Source organism: Coregonus clupeaformis, chromosome 5 (assembly GCF_020615455.1).
Source record: "Coregonus clupeaformis isolate EN_2021a chromosome 5, ASM2061545v1, whole genome shotgun sequence".
NCBI lineage: Eukaryota > Metazoa > Chordata > Actinopteri > Salmoniformes > Salmonidae > Coregonus > Coregonus clupeaformis.
The window spans coordinates 27,033,403-27,056,262 of record NC_059196.1 but is presented as its reverse complement, the minus strand read 5'-3'; the positions used below and the strand labels follow the sequence as shown (position 1 = coordinate 27,056,262).

Sequence of the window (22,860 nt, the reverse complement as noted above, 5' to 3'; positions counted from 1 at the left end):
TGCCTCCCGGGCATGAGCCGGTTGCCCCGTTTTAAAGTCGGTTCAAAGGTGATGTAGGTTAAGCACTTGGAGTAATGAGTAGGATTTTGTGTTTGTGCACATGCAAACGCGATTGCTTTTGATAAAAACGCTTTATCTGCCTTCACAATGAAAACTAGTTTGAACATTCGAACATATTTTCTATGGAAAAGATATGTTGTAGGCTGCATTACGCTGCCTTGTTGACAACATGACCGAGCGGCGCAGATTAGGCTACTACTGTTCGCTTTGAGAGGACGCTCCTCCCTCACTGCTTTTGCCCGTACCTATCACGGGCCATAGCCCAGTGCACCTAATCGAACTCCCTTACTGTGGTTATGGGAATTAGAGAAGTTCGCTGGCGCCGCCACTATCACATTTCTGCTTAGTCACTCTCACTGAACGTTTTGTTTGCACAAGTGGTGACTGTATGGGTTATATAGTTATGTTATTTTATCGCAACCATACTACACCCTTAGGTAAGACGAATTTAGCTTGTTTTGGTTCTTGGTGCTGCTGTGGGTAGAAGACGTCGCCGACGTCTTGGGACCATCTGCGAAGTGACAGATTGCAACATCACCGTAATACCGCGTGACAGTGGCTTGGGATGCTAGCGCGAACGACTCTTTGGTTAAAAAATAAGGCGACCAGCAGTTTTGTACAGAGATACGTTCAACGTTTCCTTTTCTCGGGGACCAGTGCATTGTCTGGCAGGAAAACAGGTGAGCAAAGTTGGTTATTTAGCAAATGAATGGGCTGTTCTAGGAAACTATGTTCGTAATTTTGACAGCGACCGTATAGCCATCAGTTGGAAAACACAGAAGCCCTCGGAGAGAATGGTTCCCCATTTGACAGCATTTAATTTAAAAAAGTGCTTCTTTAACCCATCCTCTTTGCATTATCTTCTTTATGGGAAAAAACTACAGATAACCTTCCTTTTACATTTTCCCTGCGCAATATGATTTTATTCCTTGCAGATATGAGTCAAGGCCAGGGTCAAGCTCCTACAGGTCAGGACCAGGATCAGGTCACTGGGATGGTGTGTCTGGAGTCTGACCTGCAAGATGGACAGTAAGATCTTATCACACACCCATCACACAATCAGATAGCTTATTCATATTATAGTACTTTTGCTGCAAATGTAAGATACAAAATATATTATTCCATAGTAGGCCTAAAGGTAGAGTATTACACACCGACATGCAAGTATTCAAATAACATTGTATTACATTCATGTCATTACCCATGACTGGACCTTAGAGGCAATATGTAAAATACAGTAATACAACTTGAGTTGATCCTTTCCATGTTCTTCTTATATTTGTCAGGTATCTAAATGTGACTCTTTGCTTGTCTATAGGATGAAGGAGGTGGAGGTGGAGGAGCAGAAGATTCTATTGGTCCGTACCCAGGGCCTGTACAGTGCTGTAGGGAGCAAATGTTCCCACTATGGTGCTCCTCTCATCAAAGGTATTATCTACACACACATGCATGCACACACACTTGCAGGAGGGTAAGCAAGTCATGACATGTTCATGGCTGGGCCATGAGTTAGCAGTTATTATTATTTGTTCTAAACCATTGTGTTGAAAATTGGGTCAGCCCATACAGGCTTGTGTGTTTTGGTAGTCTATTCATTCATGTAGAGTGTATTTACATAGAGAACACTATTCAAAACTCTGTCATGAAAAATGTAATCTGGCAGGCTTGTTGACAGTTCCATTGATGCAAATTTACAATAATGGAATTTGTCAAGGTGTGTCATTCACCACGCTCTGTGGCTGCTGGCTATGCCCTTTTCATACGTCTCACATTACAATCTGATTGGGTGCAAATCATTATTCACAATCAGGGATGAAAGTAGGCCGGACCGGTGTCCTTGTAAATAAATCATGGGGGTAATAAACACAGGTATTAGTCACATTGGAGAGTGGAGAGAATATTGTGACCATATCTGTGCCCATGATAGTGTGGCTACTGTAGTGTTTTGAACAATGAATATGTCATGCTCTCTCATGTCACAGGAGCCTTAGTCGGGGACAGAGTGAGATGTCCCTTTCATGGTGCCTGCTTCAACATCAAGACTGGAGATATTGAGGAGTATCCCGGCTTGGACTGTTTGCCTAGTTATAAGGTATTAACTTGCTTTATATTAATAATGGAGTTCAATAACTGAGGAACAATAACTGAAACGATGGATACTGTATGTCTTTGAATGTGTTGATTCTGTCACCCACACTAACTCATCTTTATTTTCAAAGGTCAAAGTTGAAGATGGTAAAGTTTATGTGTCAGTAAACAAAAAGGTCAGCAAGAATGCATGATTTTCTGAACATAGTCTCTCTTTCCTAAATGTACATGTAGCTTACTGAGACATTTGGTGCATAGATGGCCCTTATGACTAAAGTATCCATAATCTCCTCAGTCTCTGAAGCTGTACAAGCGGGTGAAGGACATGAGCTGCAGAGTGCCAGGGGTCAGGCACACCGTCCTGCTGATAGGAGGAGGTGAGGACTGGGCCTGAAATGTCAGGAAAAGAGGAGGCTTCTTCAGGGAGTGGAGACCTCAAAACTAAATTATGTGTGTGTACAGGACCTGCCTCTTTGCTGTGTGCCGAGACTCTGCGACAAAACCGCTACGAAGGTCGAATCGTCATGGTGACCAGGGACACCCTGCCACCCATTGACAAGCCCAAGCTCAGCAAGGTAAGGGTCAAAGGTCATGGGTCAGTTGAAAGCTGGCATGACCACCGCTGTTCTAGAACGCTGTGAAGTTATTTTAGTATCCACAAAGTTTGTAATGCCCCTTCTCTTCCTCTCTTGCTACTCCTCCTCAGGCAATGCATTTGGAGAGTACTAGCCTCCTCCTTCGGACAACTGACTTCTTCCAGCAGCATGACATAGAGCTGTGGACGCAAAAGGAGGTGAGACCAGGGGGAGGAATAATGTGGCAATAATAAACCTGTTGACATAGCCTTCTGGAGTATCTTTTTATGAGTTGTCAGCACACACAATGTATTGAAGCCATAGAGATAATGTAGCATACTGTGTTTGGTCAGCACCTCCATGTGATCTAACTTGTGATCTAAGCCCTGGCATTTTCTAATGTGTGTGTGTTTGCCTGGGGTGTTTGTAGGCAGTATCTGTGAACCCAGTGGAGAAGACAGTGAAGCTGAATGACGGCTCCTTGCAGAACTATGACCAGCTGCTCATATCAACAGGCTGCAGGTCAGTGGCCTGTTACTGTTACCCCTCCCTTATTGAACACCGTTTGGGTCCTTATGTGTCAAAAAGATCCACGTTAAATTACGCTATTTGACGTGTCAAATAACCAAATTCTATTATAGAATGTTGTGTGCGCTGAATTTGCATATGCAGGCCAAGCACCACCACTACAGTCAGTAGCACTGTCAAAGCAGTACAAAAAAAAGTCTGCAAACAAGCACACACACCAGCACCTATTTATGTGTTTACAATACCGCGTTGGTAATAAGACATCATTTGTTCGACTGAATGGGAAAACAGTGTGAACAGCCTTCCATTATCGTCCCTAGAGTGAATACAATACTTGTCAGCACTAAGCAACAGGTGGATATTTTTAGGTCCTTTTGTTGACTACAGTAATCAAATATGGGCACAGTTAAAGAACATTTGATTTGAAACAGCTACACTCTGGTCCCCTGCCTGTCTTGGTATATGCTACCTAGACAATGTCAGAGCCATAGCTATAGTCCTACAGCGTTTGTCACCACATTTTCCATGACAATCACATTCTCATTTGAATTGGTGACCATTTGAATTCTAGATGTCAAACTCTACTGAATCTGTATGCCTATGTATCTATTGCTCTGTCCCATACTAGCATGTTAGTTGTCGTTTTACCCACATCTCCCTCTCTTTTTGCCTCCCTGTAGGGCGAGGCCTCTGAGCTGTCCTGGCTCTGAGCTGGAGGGAGTGAGGATACTGCAGAGCTACGAGGACGCCAAGGAGATCCACCAATCCTGTGTGGGAAAGAAGGCTGTGGTCGTTGGAGCCTCCTTCATAGGTTAACCATAAAGAGTAGAAGTCCTATTTTTTATTTTTTATTTTTATTTATAAATTAAATGTATAAGTAGTTTATAAACTATAGGTTTGTGACTTGGTTGGTTACAGTAAGGTAAGGTTTTTGTATTTGATAAGTAAGACTTTAATTAGATTTTTGTGCCTCAAAACCAAGTTTTCCCTCCTCCATTTTATGTCATAGGTATGGAGGTGGCATCCTACTTGGCAGACAAAGCTGCCAGTGTGGCGATGGTTGGCAACTGCTCATATCCCTTTGAGAGGTCCCTGGGCCCAGAGATTGGGAAGATGACAATGCAGGTCTGAGACAATGGTTATCATATGTAATGTACTTTACCTGATACAACACCCACCACTAGGCTACAAACGTTTATGAATATGTAACTCCCAAGTTTTTATAGTATAAATCTCAACATGTGTGTGTTTCTCATCTGTCGAAGATGTTGGAGGAGAGCAAAGTCAAGTTCTACATGAATGACGGAGTGGTGGAGATCAGAGGCGAGAATGGCAAGGTAAAGTAAATCAATATTCACCCAGCAGTAAACATCACCACAACCCCCTCACTGTAATACATGTAATGGACATTCTCTCAAGACCCATAGAGATGATTAAGATGGAAAATTGTTGTTTGAATAGGTGAAAGAGGTTGTTCTGAAAAGCGGTGCAGTCGTGGAAACGGATGTGGTGATAGCAGGGATCGGTAGGTAATCTGATACTTCTGCATATCCTTAAAGATCCGTAAAAGATATGTTAAGAGTTTCCATCAGCTCACACTTTCCCTGTTTAACCTCTCTACATGGTCTCTGTGGTACTTTCCCATCTTATTTCCACCATTTGTTTGAATTAACCAGACCTGGGTTCAAATAGTATTCGATGTCAGGCAAGTTCAATCAAGTAGAGCTGAAATATTTTAAAGAAAATAAATACTATTAGAACCCAGGTATGATAGATGGTTTTTCACAATGTCTCTAATGTACACTACACTATTGGAGTTATTGAGGTAACCATCATGGTTTCTCCTTAGGTGTCATTCCTAACTCTGACTTCCTGAAGGAAAGCCAGGTGGAGGTGGATTCTAGAAAGGCTGTCCTCATTGATAAGGTAACTATGGAGATGGTTATCATGAACAAACTATAGTTATGTTGAGGTAATAACTGTGGTACTAATGGTTTACACTCCCCAACACATTGCTGCTTCCCTACAGTTCATGAGGACCAACATTCCAGATGTTTTTGGAGCAGGAGACGTGACGTCCTTCCCTCTCACCATACGGAAAGACCAGAGGGTCAACATCGGACATTGGCAGCTGGCATCAGCTCACGGTAAAATCAAATTTGATTTGTCACATGTTTCGTAGACAAAAAGTGTACACAAACGGTGAAATACTTACTTATGGGTCCTTTTCCAACAATGCAGAGTTAAAGATAAGATAAACAAAGTAATAGAAATAGTGACATGAGGAATAAAAACCCAGTGAATAATGAATAGAAATAATGAGTAAAAAGAACATGGCTATATACAGGGAGGAGAAAATAACTATGGAAATGGCAACGAGAGAATGTCAGTTGGTTGGATGTTAGAAATAGAATTGACTAACATTTTTTATGTGTTTGCTTTCTCCTCAGGAAGGGTTGCAGCACTGAATATGTTACAGAAGCAGACTAAGATCGATTCTGTTCCTTTCTTCTGGACAGTGCTGCTAGGGAAGAGTGTCCGCTACACAGGTGATAATCCGAGATGAGATAGTCATACCCCTACACTCTTAGAAAAATTGTTCTAAACGGGTTCTTTGGCTCTCCCCATAGGATAACCCCGGTAGAACCCTTTTGAGTTCCATGTAAAACCCTCTGTGAAAAGGGTTCTACATGGAACCCAAAAGGGTTCTACCTGGAACCAAAAAGGGTTCTTCAAAGGGTTCTCCTATTGGGACAGCCGAAGAACCCTTTCAGGTTCTGGATAGCACCTTTGTTTCTAAGAGTGTAGAATGAAACAGAAACAGTCCCTGTTCAATTAACTTAGTGTATTCGGAAAGTATTCAGATCCCTTGACTTTTTCCACATTTTGTTACGTTACAGCCTTATTCCCTCATCAATCTACACACAATACCCCATAATGACAAAGAAAAAAGTTTTGGGGAAATTTTGCACATTTATAAAAATAAATATCACATTTACGTAAGTATTCAGACCCTTTACTCAGTACTTTGTTGAAGCACCTTTGGCAGCTTGGCACACCTGTATTTGGGGAGTTTCTCCCATTCTTCTCTGCAGATCCTCTCAAGCTCTGTCAGGTTGGATGGGGAGCATCGCTGCACAGCTATTTTCAGGTCTCTCCAGAGATGTTTGATCAGGTTCAAGTCCGGGCTCTTGCTGGGCCACTCAAGGACATTCAGAGACTTATCCCGAAGCCACTCCTGCGTTGTCTTAGCTGTTTGCTTAGGGTCGTTGTCCTGTTGGAAGGTGAACCTTCGCCCCAGTCTGAGGTCCTTAGCACTCTGGAGCAGGTTTTCATCAAGGATCTCTCTGTACTTTGCTCCGTTCATCTTTCCCTCGATCCTGACTAGTCTCTCAGTCCATGCCGCTGAAAAACATCCCCACAGCATGATGCTGCCACCACCATGCTTCACCGTAGGGATGGTGCCAGGTTTCCTCCAGACATGACGCTTGGCATACAGGCCAAATAGTTTAATCTTTGGTTCCAGAGAATCTTGTTTCTCATGGGCTGAGAGTCCTTTAGGTGCCTTTTGGCAAACTCCAAGAGGGCTGTTATGTGCCTTTTCCTGAGGAGTGGCTTCCGTCTGGCCACTCTACCATAAAGGCCTGATTGGTGGAGTGCTGCAGAGATGGTTATCCTTCTGGAAGGTTCTCCCATCTCCACAGAGGAACTCTGGAGCTCTGTCAGAGTGACCATCAGGTTCTTGGTCACCTCCCTGACCAAGGCCCTTCTCCCCTGATTGCTCAGTTTGGCCAGGTGGCCAGCTCTAGGAAGAGTCTTGGTGGTTCCAAACTTCTTCCATTTAGGAATGATGGAGGCCACTGTGTTCTTGGGGATCTTCAATGCTGCAGAAATGTTTTGGTACCCTTCCCCAGATCTGTGCCTCAACATAATGTCTCGGAGCTCTTCGGACAATTCCTTCAACTTCATGGCTTGGTTTTTGTTCTGACATGCACTTTCAACTGTGGGATCTTATATAGACAGGTGTGTGCCTTTCCAAATCATGTCCAATCAATTGAATTTACCACAGGTAGACTCCAATCAAGTTGTAGAAACATCTCATGGAAGATCAATTTAAACAGGATGCACCTGAGCTCAATTTCGAGTCCATAGCAACAGGTCTGAATAGTTATGTACATAAGGTATTTCTAAAAAACTGTTTTCGCATTGTCGTTATGGGGTGTTGTGTGTTGATTGATGAGGAAAATACTTTCCAAATGCACTGTATGTTGTCTTATTTGTCTCTCATACCTATCGTTTCCAAGGCTACGGTGAAGGATACACAGAGATCATATTCAAGGGCATAGTTGAGGAGAGGAAGTTCTTAGCTTTCTATATCAAGTAAGTGGCAATGCATTGCTTTACATTCCCTGTTTTGGTCGGTAGTTTTGTAAATGTCTTATCTATGCCTAAGATGCATCGTGTGTAGTTGGGCACAACGTAGCAAAATGTTATGCAACAGAAATGAAAATGAGTGTTCTTATTGGACAGGACAAGTTCTATTTTAAAATGTTTCCTGAATCCTGCCTACTGAACACAACTCTGAAAGCATACATATGTGATAACCAGGGATGATCAGGTGGTGGCAGCAGCCAGTCTGATGTTTGACCCTGCTGTCGCTCGACTGGCAGAGATGATGTCAAACGGATTAGTCATAACCAAGGCACAGGCACAGTGAGTTACCCACCATTTTATATGTACATAGGTAAGATAAATAGATTAGAGAAAGTTGCAGTGTGTTAATGCCTTAGAATGGCGTTAAGTTAATTAAAATGTTGTATTTCTCTTTTGTAGATCTGATGACCTCAGTTGGTTACAAATGTAAACCTCCCCTTCCTGCAACACTCCGTGGTCAGTGCCTGGTCCGACGGTACCCCCTTTAACCCTCAAATCAAGAGATAAAATATTTGTTGATCTTACTCTTCTCTCGGTTTCCTTATTACTCTTTATTTTTTCCCCTCTCTTGCTAAAGTAGATTTTTCCATTAAAACCAAACCAAAGGCTGTTCAGATCTGTCCAAGGCACCGTTACCATGGTTACATAGTACTTTGATTCCATTAAGTTCCCTGGCCTGTGGGCCCTTTGATGATAACACATAAAATGTGCAAGAACAACTCATTAATAGACAGTGAGTGGGAACAGCATAATACAATTAACTCAAATGGCAACAATTCAGACTGTATTGAAGGCTTTGAGATATAGAGACTATACCTCTGCTGTTACAACAGACTGAGATGGACAATGAATTAAATGGTCTGAATAACTAAGACTGTAATCTGCTAGTTTGTTAAACATTGTACTGTTACTGTACAATAAAAAGCCAAATTATCTGTTTGTCCATTTTTGTTTACACCTTCAAAGATACTGTATGTTCTTTTACTGCTTGCAATGGTATTTAGTTTGATTCATACGGTTTGTTCTTAGCATTCTTACCCATAACTTTTACATGTGTGCAAGAGGATCATCCAAGCAAGATATTATTTGAAATAATACCATCTTATTTCTTATACTTCTTTATCTTTTGTGGTGCACAGTTAGATAGCTCTCTTTTCCGAAAGAACGGACAATATTTTCTATTGTTCAAATTATTTTTTAAACTTCTTTCTGCACACAAAATATTCAAAGTATTGAATAGCCTTTTTCTTCACTTATATTACTGAATGGAAAGACATCCATAGGCCTATACTGTACGTGAACTTTGATGCACAAGGCTTATTTGAATACAGATATTGGGATGCTGTCACGGTTTCGGCCGAGGCTGCCTCTCTTCCTTGCTCGGGCAGGCTTCGGCGGTCGTCGTCTCCGGAGTACTAGCTGCCACCGTTGAATGTTTCTATGTTCGTTTGGTTTTGTCTTTATGTTGTACACCTGTTTTCGTTTAGCGCTAATTAGTGTCCTATAAGTTCTCGTTGTGTTTGTCAGGTGTTGTGTGTGATTGTTTCGCTGTCGTGTTTGTGCGCTACTGTTGCCCGTTTGCTCTTCGTGGTTTTCCTCCTCTGTTTAGGAGGGTAGTTTCGCACATGTTAGTGCGCCTTTTGGTTTACGCCTGTGTGTGTATTTTCTCGCCTCCGGGCTTTTTGGCTCGTGTATTTAGTGTGCTTTCACTAAAGTCTTTTAGACTAATTTTCTGCGTCCTGCGCCTGATTCCTGCACCACACCCACCTACAGCACCCACTGACAGATGCAAAGTTTATTTTTAATGTTGCACTTATCATTATTTTTAATCAGCATATAATTGTGAAAATATTCATACATTTCATTCCTCTAAGCAGCTGATGCCTTGTGCTCAGAATGATGTTACTGAGGTAGTCCTGATTGGTATTCCTCTTACTTGGGTATAGATTAATTTGCCATTTACCTTGTTAACAGTAATAAATATTTTCACAGTGCTGTGTAAATGGTTGGTCTCAGGCATACAGTGGGGAGAACAAGTATTTGATACACTGCCGATTTTGCAGGTTTTCCTACTTACAAAGCATGTAGAGGTCTGTAATTTTTATCATAGGTACACTTCAACTGTGAGAGACGGAATCTAAAACAAAAATCCAGAAAATCACGTTGTATGATTTTTAAGTAAATCATTTGCATTTTATTGCATGACATACGTATTTGATACATCAGAAAAGCAGAACTTAATATTTGGTACAGAAACCTTTGTTTGCAATTACAGAGATCATACGATTCCTGTAGGTCTTGACCAGGTTTGCACACACTGCAGCAGGGATTTTGGCCCACTCCTCCATACAGACCTTCTCCAGATCCTTCAGGTTTCGGGGCTGTCGCTGGGCAATACAGACTTTCAGCTCCCTCCAAAGATGTTCTATTGGGTTCAGGTCTGGAGACTGGCTAGGCCACTCCAGGACCTTGAGATGCTTCTTACGGAGCCACTCCTTAGTTGCCCTGGCTGTGTGTTTCGGGTCGTTGTCATGCTGGAAGACCCAGCCACGACCCATCTTCAATGCTCTTACTGAGGGAAGGAGGTTGTTGGCCAAGATCTCGCGATACATGGCCCCATCCATCCTCCCCTCAATACGGTGCAGTTGTCCTGTCCCCTTAGCAGAAAAGCATCCCCAAAGAATGATGTTACCTCCTCCATGTTTCACGGTTGGGATGGTGTTCTTGGGGTTGTACTCATCCTTCTTCTTCCTCCAAACACGGCGAGTGGAGTTTAGACCAAAAAGCTCTATTTTTGTCTCATCAGACCACATGACCTTCTCCCATTCCTCCTCTGGATCATCCAGATGGTCATTGGCAAACTTCAGACGGGCCTGGACATGCGCTGGTTTGAGCAGGGGGACCTTGCACGCGCTGCAGGATTTTAATCCATGACGGCGTAGTGTGTTACTAATGGTTTTCTTTGAGACTGTGGTCCCAGCTCTCTTCAGGTCATTGACCAGGTCCTGCCGTGTAGTTCTGGGCTGATCCCTCACCTTCCTCATGATCATTGATGCCCCACAAGGTGAGATCTTGCATGGAGCCCCAGACCGAGGGTGATTGACCGTCATCTTGAACTTCTTCCATTTTCTAATAATTGCGCCAACAGTTGTTGCCTTCTCACCAAGCTGCTTGCCTATTGTCCTGTAGCTCATCCCAGCCTTGTGCAGGTCTACAATTTTATCCCTGATGTCCTTACACAGCTCTCTGGTCTTGGCCATTGTGGAGAGGTTGGAGTCTGTTTGATTGAGTGTGTGGACAGGTGTCTTTTATACAGGTAACGAGTTCAAACAGGTGCAGTTAATACAGATAATGAGTGGAGAACAGGAGGGCTTCTTAAAGAAAAACTAACAGGTCTGTGAGAGCCGGAATTCTTACTGGTTGGTAGGTGATCAAATACTTATGTCATGCAATAAAATGCAAATTAATTACTTAAAAATCATACAATGTGATTTTCTGGATTTTTGTCTCTCACAGTTGAAGTGTACCTATGATAAAAATGACAGACCTCTACATGCTTTGTAAGTAGGAAAACCTGCAAAATCGGCAGTGTATCAAATACTTGTTCTCCCCACTGTATATAGTATGAAAAATGTATGCACTCGCTCTGGATAAGAGCGTCTGCTAAATGACTAAAATGTAAATATATGTTCGAAAACTACTGGGTGTTCTGTGTAATCTGTAGCTTTTTGACTCTTAAGAATAAAATGACTATTCTATGACATGTCTTCATTGCCTTTGGAAGTCTTTATGGTAAAGTCATTTGGATTAATGGTAGTCTATAACACATTTGTTCAATACACAATAGACCTATGCCCCATATGCTATGGTTCAGGTGGCCCTGTGTAGCTCAGTTGGTAGAGCATGGCGTTTGCAACGCCAGGGTTGTGGGTTCGATTCCCCCGGGGGGCCAGTATGAAAAAATTTATGCACTCACTAACTGTAAGTTGCTCTGGATAAGAGCGTCTGCTAAATGACTAAAATGTAAAATGTGAGAAATAAGAGTAGCTGCCTAGGCATATGTGGGAGTAGAGGGAAATGAGGATGTGGATGTTATCACCAAGCAGGCTCTTAAACGTCCTAATGTTGAAATGGAATTGTCAATCAGTAAAGCAGAAGCTAAGGGGTTGATAAAAACAGGTTAAAAACAAAAGGAAATATTTGTGGATAAGGGTGGGAAAGGGAAGACACCTGTATAAGATTCAGGAAAAGGTGGGAGCAGCGAGGTCCTCAGGCTGAGAGACAAGGGATGAAAATGTCATCATTAGGCTCAATAGTACATAGAAATTGGTGGGGAAACATCCGACTAGGAGGTGTGATCATTGTCAGGAGGAGATGGAGACAGTGGAACACGTTCTATTTCAGTGCCAGAAATATGGAAGGGAAAGGGAGCGATTGTTATTAGATTTGAGTAATGGGGTTGAAGAGCCAAGATGAAGTGCCCTTCTGGGGAAATCTTCAGGGTATGTAGTATTTCGTTTCCTTAAGGAGACGAGAATATTGGATAGGATTTATATCTTCCCTGTCTCTGGTCCACACTCCAGTCCAGTTGGTGGCGGTAATGCACTTTAAAGTTGGTTGCCAATCGCCATGTAAAATCCACAGAAGAAGACGAAAGTGACTTGGCTCTGCTTTCTGCGGTAGCTAGCTAACGTTAGCTGTTCATGATGATGGAGGAGGAAGAATTGGAATTTGCGGAGGATTTGGAGGCTATTTTGCACCTTACTCCAGAGGTGCAGTTGGCCATCGAGCAGGTAATCGTGCTAAGAAGGATAGTTTCTTATCGACAAGGAAAATGGTAGTCTGTATTCAGGCATGAGCTAGATAGCTAGTTTACCTAACGTTAGCTTGCTACCTATGATAGCTAACGTTAGATGTGTTGTTATCCTAGTTAGCTAGCTAGCTACACTAGGCTTGTCAGCTGTTTTAGTGAACTTTGCGTATAGCTAGATCAGTTATTTTCAATACATTTCAACAGTCATCAAATTGTCTGTGTGAAGTTTTGTATTTCTAGCTATTAACCACTGTATAGGCTAGCTGTTAAGCAAGGAAGAACCAACAACATGTATTTATTGAGTCATATTTATATGCCTTAGGTTTTCCCCAGTCAAGACCCATTGGACAGAGCAGATTTTAATGCTGTGGAATACATCAATACATTGTTTCCCACTGAGCAGGTAAGACTGGAGTCCTTCACTTCACAGAAACTAAAGTCCCTTTATATTACACCAAGGCTCTCGTCTTGGATACTTCTGAGTTCCTAAGCTATATCATTTCATACCTATGTTGTTTAGGGCTGTCCCCGACTAAAACAAATATAGGTCGACCGAGAGTTGCTACTGCCTGTAAACACACAATCCAGTTCAAAGTGAATGATGGCAGGCACTTGTGGCAAATGGCTTATTTGCATATAGGCCTACTGTAGCTCTGATTGGCGATGGCGCACCGGTCTGCATAGACTCCGGTCCTGGACAAGACAAGACCAATGTTTTTATTAGGTTTTATTTACTGCAGTGTCTATTAATTGTCCAAACCCATGGCCGCTTTAGAATGCTATAGAGTTTTCACAAATGCCTTACTATACGTAATTCTCAAACATTCTATGAATTTATGAAAACGTGAAAATGACCATATCCTAGTTCTCCTGGAACAGCACCACGTACTCAGAGAGGTGCTGTCTGATGAACTTCTTGATGATCTCCTGTTTGATGCGGGGGTCCAAGACGTTGGCGTACAATTATAATATACATTACATACATTATATAATGTATAGTCACACATATACAGTGCATTCGGAAAGTATTCAGACCCCTTCACTTTTTTCAACATTTTGTTACGTTACAGCCTTATTCTAAAATTGATTAAATTGTTTTTCCCCCCCTTTTCAACCCACACACAATATCCCATAATGACAAAGTGAAAACTGGTTTTTAGAAATGTTTGCGAATGTATACAAAAATATATATATATGACATTTACATAAATATTCAGACCCTTTGCTATGAGACTCGAAATTGAGCACAAGTGCATCCTGTTTCCATTGATCATCCTTGATGTTTCTACAACTTGATTTTAGTCCACCTGTTATAATTTAAATTGATTGGACATGATTTGGAAAGGCACACACCTGTCTATATAAGGTCCCACAGTTGACGGTGCATGTCAGAGCACAAACCAAGCCATGAGGTCTAAGGAATTGTCCGTAGAGCTCCGAGACAGCATTATGTTGAGGCACAGATCTGGGGAAGGGTACTAAAAAAATTCTGCAGCATTGAAGGTCCCCAAGAACACAGTGGCCTCCATCATTCTTAAATGGAAGAAGTTTGGAACCACCAAGACTTTTCCTAGAGCTGGCCGCCCGGCCAAACTGAGCAATCGGGGGAGAAGAGCCTTGGTCAGGGAGGTCACCAAGAACCCGATGGTCACTCTGACAGAGCTCCAGAGTTCCTCTGTGGAGATGGGAGAACCTTCCAGAAGACAACCATCTCTGCAGCACTCCACCAATCAGGCCTTTATGGTAGAGTGGCCAGACGGAAGCCACTCCTCAGGAAAAGGCACATAACAGCCCTCTTGGAGTTTGCCAAAAGGCACCTAAAGGACTCTCAGACCATGAGAAACAAGATTCTCTGGTCTGATGAAACCAAAATTGAACTCTTTGGCCTGAATGCCAAGCGTCACGTCTGGAGGAAACCTGGCACCATCCCTACGGTGAAGCATGGTGGTGGCAACATCATGCTGTGGGGATGTTTTTCAGCGGCAGGGACTGGGAGGCTAGTGAGGATTGAGGGAAAGATGAACAGAGACATCCTTGATGAAAACCTGCTCCAGAGCGCTCAGGACCTCCGACTGGGGAGAAGGTTCACCTTCCAACAAGACAACAACCCTAAGCACACAGCAGAGACAACGCAGGAGTGGCTTCGGGACAAGTCTCTGAATGTCCTTGAGTGGCCCAGCCAGAGCCCAGACTTGAACCCGATTTAACATCTCTGGATAGACCTTAAAATAGCTCTGCCACAACGCTCCATCCAATCTGACAGAGCTTTAGAGGATCTGCAGAGAAGAATGTGTGCCAGATACAGGCGTACCAAGCTTGTAGCGTTATACCCAAGAAGACTTGAGGCTGTAATCGCTGCCAAAGGAGCTGAATACTTATGTAAATGTAATATTTCCGTTTTTTTTTATTAAATACATTTGCAAAATTTTCTAGAAAATGTTTCTGTTTTTGCTTTGTCATTATGGGGTATTGTTTGTAGATTGATGAGAAAATGTAATCAATTTTTGAATAAGGCTGTAATGTAACAAAGTGGATAAAGTCAAGGGGTCTGAATACTTTCCGAATGCTCTGTAGGCCTACAGCTCAATGGTGGTTATACAAGGCTACTATACAAAGCCTACTAATGATAACTACATTACTTATTATTATAATAATGATCATAGTAATAATTGTAATAATAACAGTAAGAAGGCGATCAAGAAAAAGCAGGGTATAGGAGCAAGTGCTGCGTGCATATTATTTGTGACAAACAGGTGCTGTTACATTACAAAATTATTTTTCTGCCTGTTTGTAAGTGTAAACCACACTAAATAAATTAAGTAATACCAGTCTGTTCTAACGAAAAACTATTGTAAAGCCTTTATTACAGCATAGCAAAGATTAAAAACAGCCAAATCTGTGAAATTGCTTTATCCGACATTTTGCCGTTGCATGAGGCTTGGTGCTCATGGAATCAGTAGGCTATTAAACAAACACTCAAACAGGCAACAGAAGCAATATCTGTCTTATTTCTTTAGATATACAGTACCAGCCAAAAGTTTGGAGACACCTACTCATTCAAGGGTTTTTCTTTATTTTTACTATTTTCTACATTGTAGAATAATAGTGAAGACATCAAAACTATGAAATAACACATATGGAATCATGTAGTAACCAAAAAAGTGTTAAAAAAATCAAAATATATTTTATATTTGAGATTCTTCAAAGTAGCCACCCTTTGCCTTGATGACAGCTTTGCACACTCTTGGCATTCTCTCAACCAGCTTCACCTGGAATGCTATTCCAACGGTCTTGAAGGAGTTCCCACATATGCAGAGCACTTGTTGGCTGCTTTTCCTTCACTCTGCGGTCCAACTCATCACAAACCATCTCAATTGGGTTGAGGTCGGGTGATTGTGGAGGCCAGGTAATCTGATGCAGCACTCCATCACTCTCCTTCTTAGTCAAATAGCCCTTACACAGCCTGGAGGTATGTTGGGTCATTGTCCTGTTGAAAAACAAATGATAGTCACACTAAGTGCAAACCAGATGGGATGGCGTATTGCTGCAAAATGCTGTGGTAGCCATGCTGGTTAAGTGTGCCTTGAATTCTAAATAAATCACAGACAGTGTCACCAACAAAGCACCAGAAACACCACCTCCTCCATGCTTCACGGTGGGAACCACACATGCAGAGTTCATCCGTTCACATACTCTGCATCTCACAAAGACACGGCGGTTGGAACCAAAAATGTCAAATGTGGACTCATCAGACCAAAGGACAGAATTCCACCGGTCTAATGTCCATTGCTCGTGTTTCTTGGCCCAAGCAAGTCTCTTTGCAGCAATTCGACCATGAAGGCCTGATTCACACAGTCTCCTCTGAACAGTTGATGTTGAGATGTGTCTGTTACTTGAACTCTGTGAAGCATTTATTTGGGCTGCAATTTCTGAGGCTGGTAACTCTAATAAACGTATCCTCTGCAGCAGAGGTAACGCTGGGTCTTCTTTCCTGTGGCGGTCCTCGTGAGAGCCAGTTTCATCATAGCGCTTGATGGTTTTTGCGACTGCACTTGAAGAAACTTTCAAAGTTCTTGAAATGTTCCGTATTGACTGACCTTCATGTCTTAAAGTAATGATGTCCAATTTGTAAGTCGCTCTGGATAAGAGCGTCTGCTAAATGACGTAAATGTAAATGTAAATGTAATGATGGACTGTCGTTTCTCTTTGCTTATTTGAGTTGTTCTTGCCATAATATGGACTTGGTCTTTTACCAAATAGGGCTATCTTCTGTATACCAACCCTGCCTTGTCACAACACAACTGATTGGCTCAAACGCATTAAGATAAAATTAACTTTTAAGAATGCACACCTGTTAACTGAAATCCATTCCAGGTGATTACCTCATGAAGCTGGTTGAGAGAATACCAAGTGTGCAAAGCTTTCAAGGCAAAGGGTGGCTACTTTGAAGAATCTAAAATCTAAAATATATTTTGATTTGTTTAACACTGTTTTTGGTTACTACATGATTCCATATGTGTTTGATGTCTTTATTCTACAATGTAGAAAATAGTTTAAAAAATCAAGAAAAACCCTTGAATGAGTAGGTGTGTCCAAACTTTTGACTGGTACTGTATATGGATGATTTATAAAACCAGGCACATTTAACATTTTGGCTATTGATTATAGACCTAATGAAGTTGGGTCTATAATCTCGCTCCTCAATTTTCTTAGACATTTAGGCTAAGCCCTATTCGAACGGGACTAGTATTACTAGAGAACGTTGGTTATGTAATTATGTCGGTTATTCCAGAGGACAATTCAGACGGGATTAGTTTTTATTTTTTACAAACTGCCCCCGTCACTCTTTTTATTTTTTATTTTTTATAAATTGACAGTTATGACAGAAGCCTTTAGGTTGTTTTCTAGGCGTGTTTTCTAGATATTTCAACAACTCCAGGCGATAACAGGGCTACACTGATAACTCGAGCTTGGTTCCGAAGTTTCTAAACCATACCAAACCATCTTTGGTATAGTGTCACCATAATATTTGAATTGAGGAAGTGTGATCATAATCATTAAGATATTTTAGTGATCCGCACTAGACTGCCTAAATGCCCCACAGCCTTCAGATGTACTTGCACTTTGGATGCGAAAGTGATCTTATCATTTCCAAACGTTTAGGTCAGTTGTATGCTGCTTTGCGATCTTTTAACAGCAAGGGTTACATTAAATAGGCACAATATGTTTTACTGATGCATTTGGCAATATTCAGTTAATATGTACAAAACATATTAACAAAAGCATTCACTGTGAAAGATGATACATGTAGGTCCTTCATATATAGGCTATGCGCAGCACTTTGTTCAATTTATCGAATCAGCTATTGTTTTCTTGCTCAAACCGTGAGCAACACCTGTAAAACTCAGACATTTCGCACAAAACACAGGAATGTCGATTCGCACAGGACTAGTATTATCAGAGAACCTTGGGGTTTGCCAAAATACAGTAGGTTATTCTGGCTGGAATTGTTACTCTCCTGCCATGTACAAATTACTGACATGGCAGATTCGGACTGGACTAAAATGACAGATGTGGTGTTTTGTGCTTGTGCACATAATTACATTACCCGATCACCCCCAGTAAAACTAATCCCGTTCGAATAGGGTTCCGCTGCATTGTTCTCAATCCCAATATATGCTGGTTGCTATTAGCACATAGAAACATAGGGAAAGGCACCAATTATACAGCGCATTGAAGATTGTTTCAGAACCGCGGACAGCGACCGTATCCAACGCGGGAGATGCACATTTGTTATAGAATAATATTCGATTTATTACTGTTGCTCAATTATTTGTACATAATACAACCATATACAATTTAAGTATCACATGTCTTAGAATGATGGACTGTGCCATCCCCGTGGCCTTTGCAATGGATCAGACCACAGAGACAGGCGGGAATCAGACCGGTGTCTTGTGCACCATGAAAAAAAGAAATACATTGGGACTGCTCGACTAAAGAACTCTCGGTCGACCAACAGCCTATCGACCAAACAATTGACCGGTCAACTAAATGGGGTCAGCCCTAATGTTGTTACATGGTGAGAAAGAGTTATAGTCTAGCAGCTGGCTGACATCAAACTCTTCCTGACTGCAGTCTGGAAAGGAACTCCCTAAAAACCGGAAGTGACTTTTCGTTGCAGGTTAGGAGAGCATTTTCACTAACACTAAACCTTTTCCTAACATTGACCTAATTCTCCTAACCTGCTGCATAAGTTCTCCTAACCTGCTACGAAAAAGTCACTTATGGTCATAGTTGTATCGAAGTGGTGTGTTCATAGGGAATCTCGTCTGGAAAAGCTCCTTGATGTTGTAGGCATGATGCGTTGATTTACTGATTGAGGGTATTTGTTTAAGCTGCCCTCTGTTGAACCGGGTCGCTGAGGGAGGCGCGCCTTGCTCGTATGTTGTCAACAAGGCAGCATGATGCGTCGTTAAGAAACATACATCTTATTTCCATACAAATAATGTTCACATTTTCGACCTATTTTTCATTGGTAAGGCAGGTAAAGCATTTTTATCAAAAGCAATGGCTTTTGCATGTGAAAACACTTAATTCTTCTCATTACTCCACGTGCTTAACCTATGTAATTTTTTATTTGAGCCGACTTCGCCGTTGGCTAGAATGGGGGGCGGCTCACGCCCAGGAGGCAGCCCGGTTCAAGCCGATTGCAGTCAACACTAACCCGGGTCACCCATGGCATGCCCGTGGCATTAATCAAATTCCCTCATTGGTTCTCTGTGTCTTTCTCACTAAAACACCCATGGACAGCCACACACAGCCCTGAGCGCCAACCCCTTCCAATAAAACTGTTGAATTTTCTAGTCCAAACAATGAGAGGTTAATTCAAATAAATAAAAAATGTCACATAGGTGCAGTGAAATGTGTTGTTTTCAACCCCCCAGAGAAAATCCCCCAGGTCTCAACCCCCCAGGGGGGAAATAAAAGTTTGAGAGAACCAATCAAAGCTCAAGACAATTTTTGCGCAAATATGGCACCGACAAACGGACTCCTGTGAACAGACCAGTGTCACGCCTCTCCCTCACTGTTTACCACTTGAGTCTCGTCAGCCAGGCAAAAAAAAGTAAGGCCATACGAATGTGAAAATGTGCACGATCATAGCAAAAATAATGTACTCAAGCTTCCAATAAAGAGATGCACAACTTCCTCTCGGATTATGGCTGAACAATCTCTTTTAGCCTTCCCAAGATGCTAAAATCTCTTGATTAGGTCGCTAGGTGTCGAAATAAAGATGCTATAGTATTTTTAAAAGTGTGTACTTATTTTTATTTTTTCACTCGCTCGCCTCACTTTTCAATAAAATTTTATGAAATGTGTATGGCCTAGCGAAACAAAGGTCTGATTGACCAAGTAGAAAGTAATAATCATGTTGACATGCCCACTAGATGGTGCCTGATGCCTGTGTACCTTTGTAACATTAGAAAAGGGTCCTTCATCCTCCAAATCAGTCCATACAACTTGGTTTTGTGTGGGGAGTAGATTTTGGTCAATTCATAATCATGATACCCCTGTGTTTCCACAGTCACTGGCTAATATAGATGATGTGGTCAACAAGATCCGTCTGAAGATTCGGTGAGTGACCGACATTAATGTTTACAATTTTTTATTTGTTTGACAGAATATTATTGATTGAGTGTGTGTGTGTGTGTGTGTGTGTTTCAGTCGTCTGGATGACAACATCAGGACGGTGGTGAGAGGCCAGACCAACGTGGGCCAGGATGGCAGACAGGTGAGTGAGCGGACAGTCTGGGATTACTCTTCAGTGTGTGGCTACCTGTTGTTCTTGGATCATGCCCCTGACTGACTGTGTGCAGGTGTCACACACACACACACACTTCATCCCTCCAACAGACTGGTGAACTGAGATGATGTTTTGCAACCTTTTCCCCAAGGATTACTCCTCCTAACCCAGACAAATATGTTGGTGCTCCTTTTTCTGTTTCTCTGTCCTCACTAACGCCATGGAAAAGGACAGGATGAGTCAGAACCATCCCGTTCCCTACTGTTAGAACTACTGCTGTCCTACATGGAAAGATTCCCCTCCATTATTCAGGGGTTACATTTGGACCTGTGTTTTGGTGTCCCGCCGTTTCTCATCTGAGAACGTCGGAAAAACCATTGATTTAACGCAGACCCTCGCTCTGTCAGGGAACTGTGATTTTGTGGGAAATGTGACACCTGATGGGGGAGCTGTTTCAGTGTGTGTGTGTTGTTGTTGCGTGTTTCTGGGATGGTGGTCCGGTCCTGCTCTGTTACCACTGGATTATTGGAAATGTTCTGGACAGAATCCACTAACCCATGGGGTTGGTAGGCACGGCAAGCATGGCACTGTACTGTTGGGTTTCTGGTCTGTTGGTCTCGTAATCCTTTCTGCAGATGGAAAGATGGAGAGGTGTTCATTACAGCCAGAGATGGAGAGAGAGAGCAAGAACAGGAGAGGAGAAAAGGACTTAAAAAGTCGTTGGGTTGGGTGCACTAGTTTGGCAGAGCTTGTCCCAAGGTGCCAAATCCACCTACTTAATTGAGCGCTCCTAATGACAAAGGTTGAGAAAAGTTGAGAAAGGATGGAGGGAAGAACAAAGAATGGAGGTGGAGAAGGGCTGGAAAGATTTCCCTTGTATTTAGTCTGTAGGGGCAGCAGACTGGCAGCGATCAGCAGAGCAGGATGGAGATGTCTGCTTTAGATGCCCAGGCCCAGTCCCCAGGGAAGGGGTAGATGGAATCAGAATGCCAGGGATATTTGGAGCAGGTGGGAGAATTTGGGTGTATGTGGGTGTGGGTGCATATGAGAGTCGCGCACACACACACAGGAAATTCATTCCATTCAGTCTTCTCTTGTCTAAGCAGTTCTGACTGGTTTGTTGTCGTTGCCAGCTCTTTTACTAAGCAGCTGTCAAAAGCAGCTACAAGTGTTTTGTCTGGCCAGCCCATCGTCATGGTAACAGAAGGCCAAACATGTCTCACTGGTTCACTGCAGTTTAAACTGCCCAAATCCCATTTAAGTCAAATCTAGTTGCTTGTCTTTACAATCTCACAGTAAACAATTTATAAGTGATTAATAAGTCGCTCTCAGACATACTATTGTTCTCCTGATTATTGATTATGAAACTTTGCAGACAAAATAAAAAGGGAAACTATTTATTCCCTGAGGAAGTTGATTGATTGTTCTCAACAAGTTTATTGTTGGTGCATGGAGTCAGTATGGGACAGTGAGTGGCGGAGGCTCGGTGTTGGGGGGAGGGTGGGGCATTATGGGAGTGGGAGAGAGGCTTATTAAGAAACCAAACATTTGTTATCAATTACGCGTAGCCTAGCCATTCATGCCAGAAAATGTTAACAGCATTGAGCTTGCATAGCTCAGTCACCATAGCCATTATTCAGCTATGCACCGTACTTTTCCCATGCGCAGCTGGATGTCCCCTAATGGTCAGGTCAGCTGTGGGGCTTTATGGTCGTCAATGAGGCAGCGGGTGGGGATCCGGCCGGCCGGCATGAGGATGGGTTATGGTTATTGTGTGTGTGCTCGTGCCTTCGGATGTCGTGAGTGTGTGCATGTCTTACGTGTGTGTGTGTTTGTGTGTTTTGCAGATGTCTTACTGTAGCTCTTGGCATCTGGATGTACTTATTAGGAACACTGAGACGGAATGAGAACCTCCTTGAGAAGCAAACATAACATAAATATTTAATCTAAACTCAGGAAGGGTAGTTTACTGCTTCAAGTTGGGTTCTATGCTCTTTCATCTGCTGTGTATCCCTTCCTGTCTTTTCTTTGTCTCTCACTTTATTGTCCATTTACATGGAAATTCATTTTGTGACCTCAGCATACAAACACAACAACAATATATTATATGCAGTACGGAAAACTCTCGGTCACTCTCTTCCGCTGTCATTCATCTCTCTCTTTCTTTCCCTCTCTCATTCTCTGATGTTCATTTCTGTTGATGTGTTGCTGTTGCCTTTTCCCCAAAACAATATGAACATATCCTTTAACACTGAGATAATGTGATGGTTACCATGTAATTTGGACACACGAGTGACCCACCCAACCACAGAAATAGAATGACTAGAGTGGACATGCCCATACAAATCAATGCTCGTTCTATTTCTATGGACCAAGCATCCAGCTCTTTATACTGGATTCTCAATGGCTTTGCCCTCTCCTGTAATATACCTTAACATATTTCTATCCCTGTTATTATGGAGTACGTCGTGCAGAGAATAGGCTACTTATTGTAGCCTCACCTGTTTGCTTTATAAACAAATGTGTGTGTTTTGTCTGATAAGAGCTTGGTACATATG

At 42.3% G+C, this 22,860-nt stretch overlaps 2 protein-coding genes across 3 annotated transcripts in view; both read left to right on the top strand.

The window, feature by feature from the left end:
- Window positions 1-354: 354 nt before the first annotated feature.
- On the top strand, window positions 355-8,620 carry aifm4 (apoptosis inducing factor mitochondria associated 4). Of its 2 annotated transcripts, XM_041876478.2 has the most exons (19): window positions 355-740; window positions 996-1,089; window positions 1,379-1,488; window positions 2,043-2,152; window positions 2,280-2,324; window positions 2,444-2,525; window positions 2,611-2,723; window positions 2,855-2,941; window positions 3,154-3,245; window positions 3,932-4,062; window positions 4,261-4,376; window positions 4,517-4,588; window positions 4,713-4,776; window positions 5,101-5,177; window positions 5,281-5,398; window positions 5,702-5,800; window positions 7,556-7,631; window positions 7,860-7,964; window positions 8,085-8,620. In XM_041876478.2, the coding sequence occupies exons 1-19, from the start codon at window positions 626-628 to the stop codon at window positions 8,113-8,115; spliced, it is 1,737 nt and encodes a 578-aa protein (XP_041732412.2). In that variant the 5' UTR covers window positions 355-625; the 3' UTR covers window positions 8,116-8,620. The 2 variants fall into 2 exon arrangements, with proteins under 2 accessions (XP_041732412.2, XP_041732421.2); XM_041876487.2 differs by lacking the exon at window positions 8,085-8,620 and having other exon boundaries at window positions 7,782-7,860.
- A 3,727-nt stretch (window positions 8,621-12,347) lies between these two features.
- The window catches only part of LOC121566453 (vacuolar protein sorting-associated protein 53 homolog), a 35,533-nt gene continuing 25,020 nt past the window's right edge, over window positions 12,348-22,860 (top strand). The window contains exons 1-4 of the mRNA XM_041876492.2: window positions 12,348-12,478; window positions 12,821-12,901; window positions 20,084-20,133; window positions 20,224-20,290. Coding sequence (XP_041732426.1) covers window positions 12,389-12,478; window positions 12,821-12,901; window positions 20,084-20,133; window positions 20,224-20,290 — 288 coding nt within the window. The 5' untranslated portion in view covers window positions 12,348-12,388. The remainder of the gene's footprint in view (window positions 12,479-12,820; window positions 12,902-20,083; window positions 20,134-20,223; window positions 20,291-22,860) is intronic.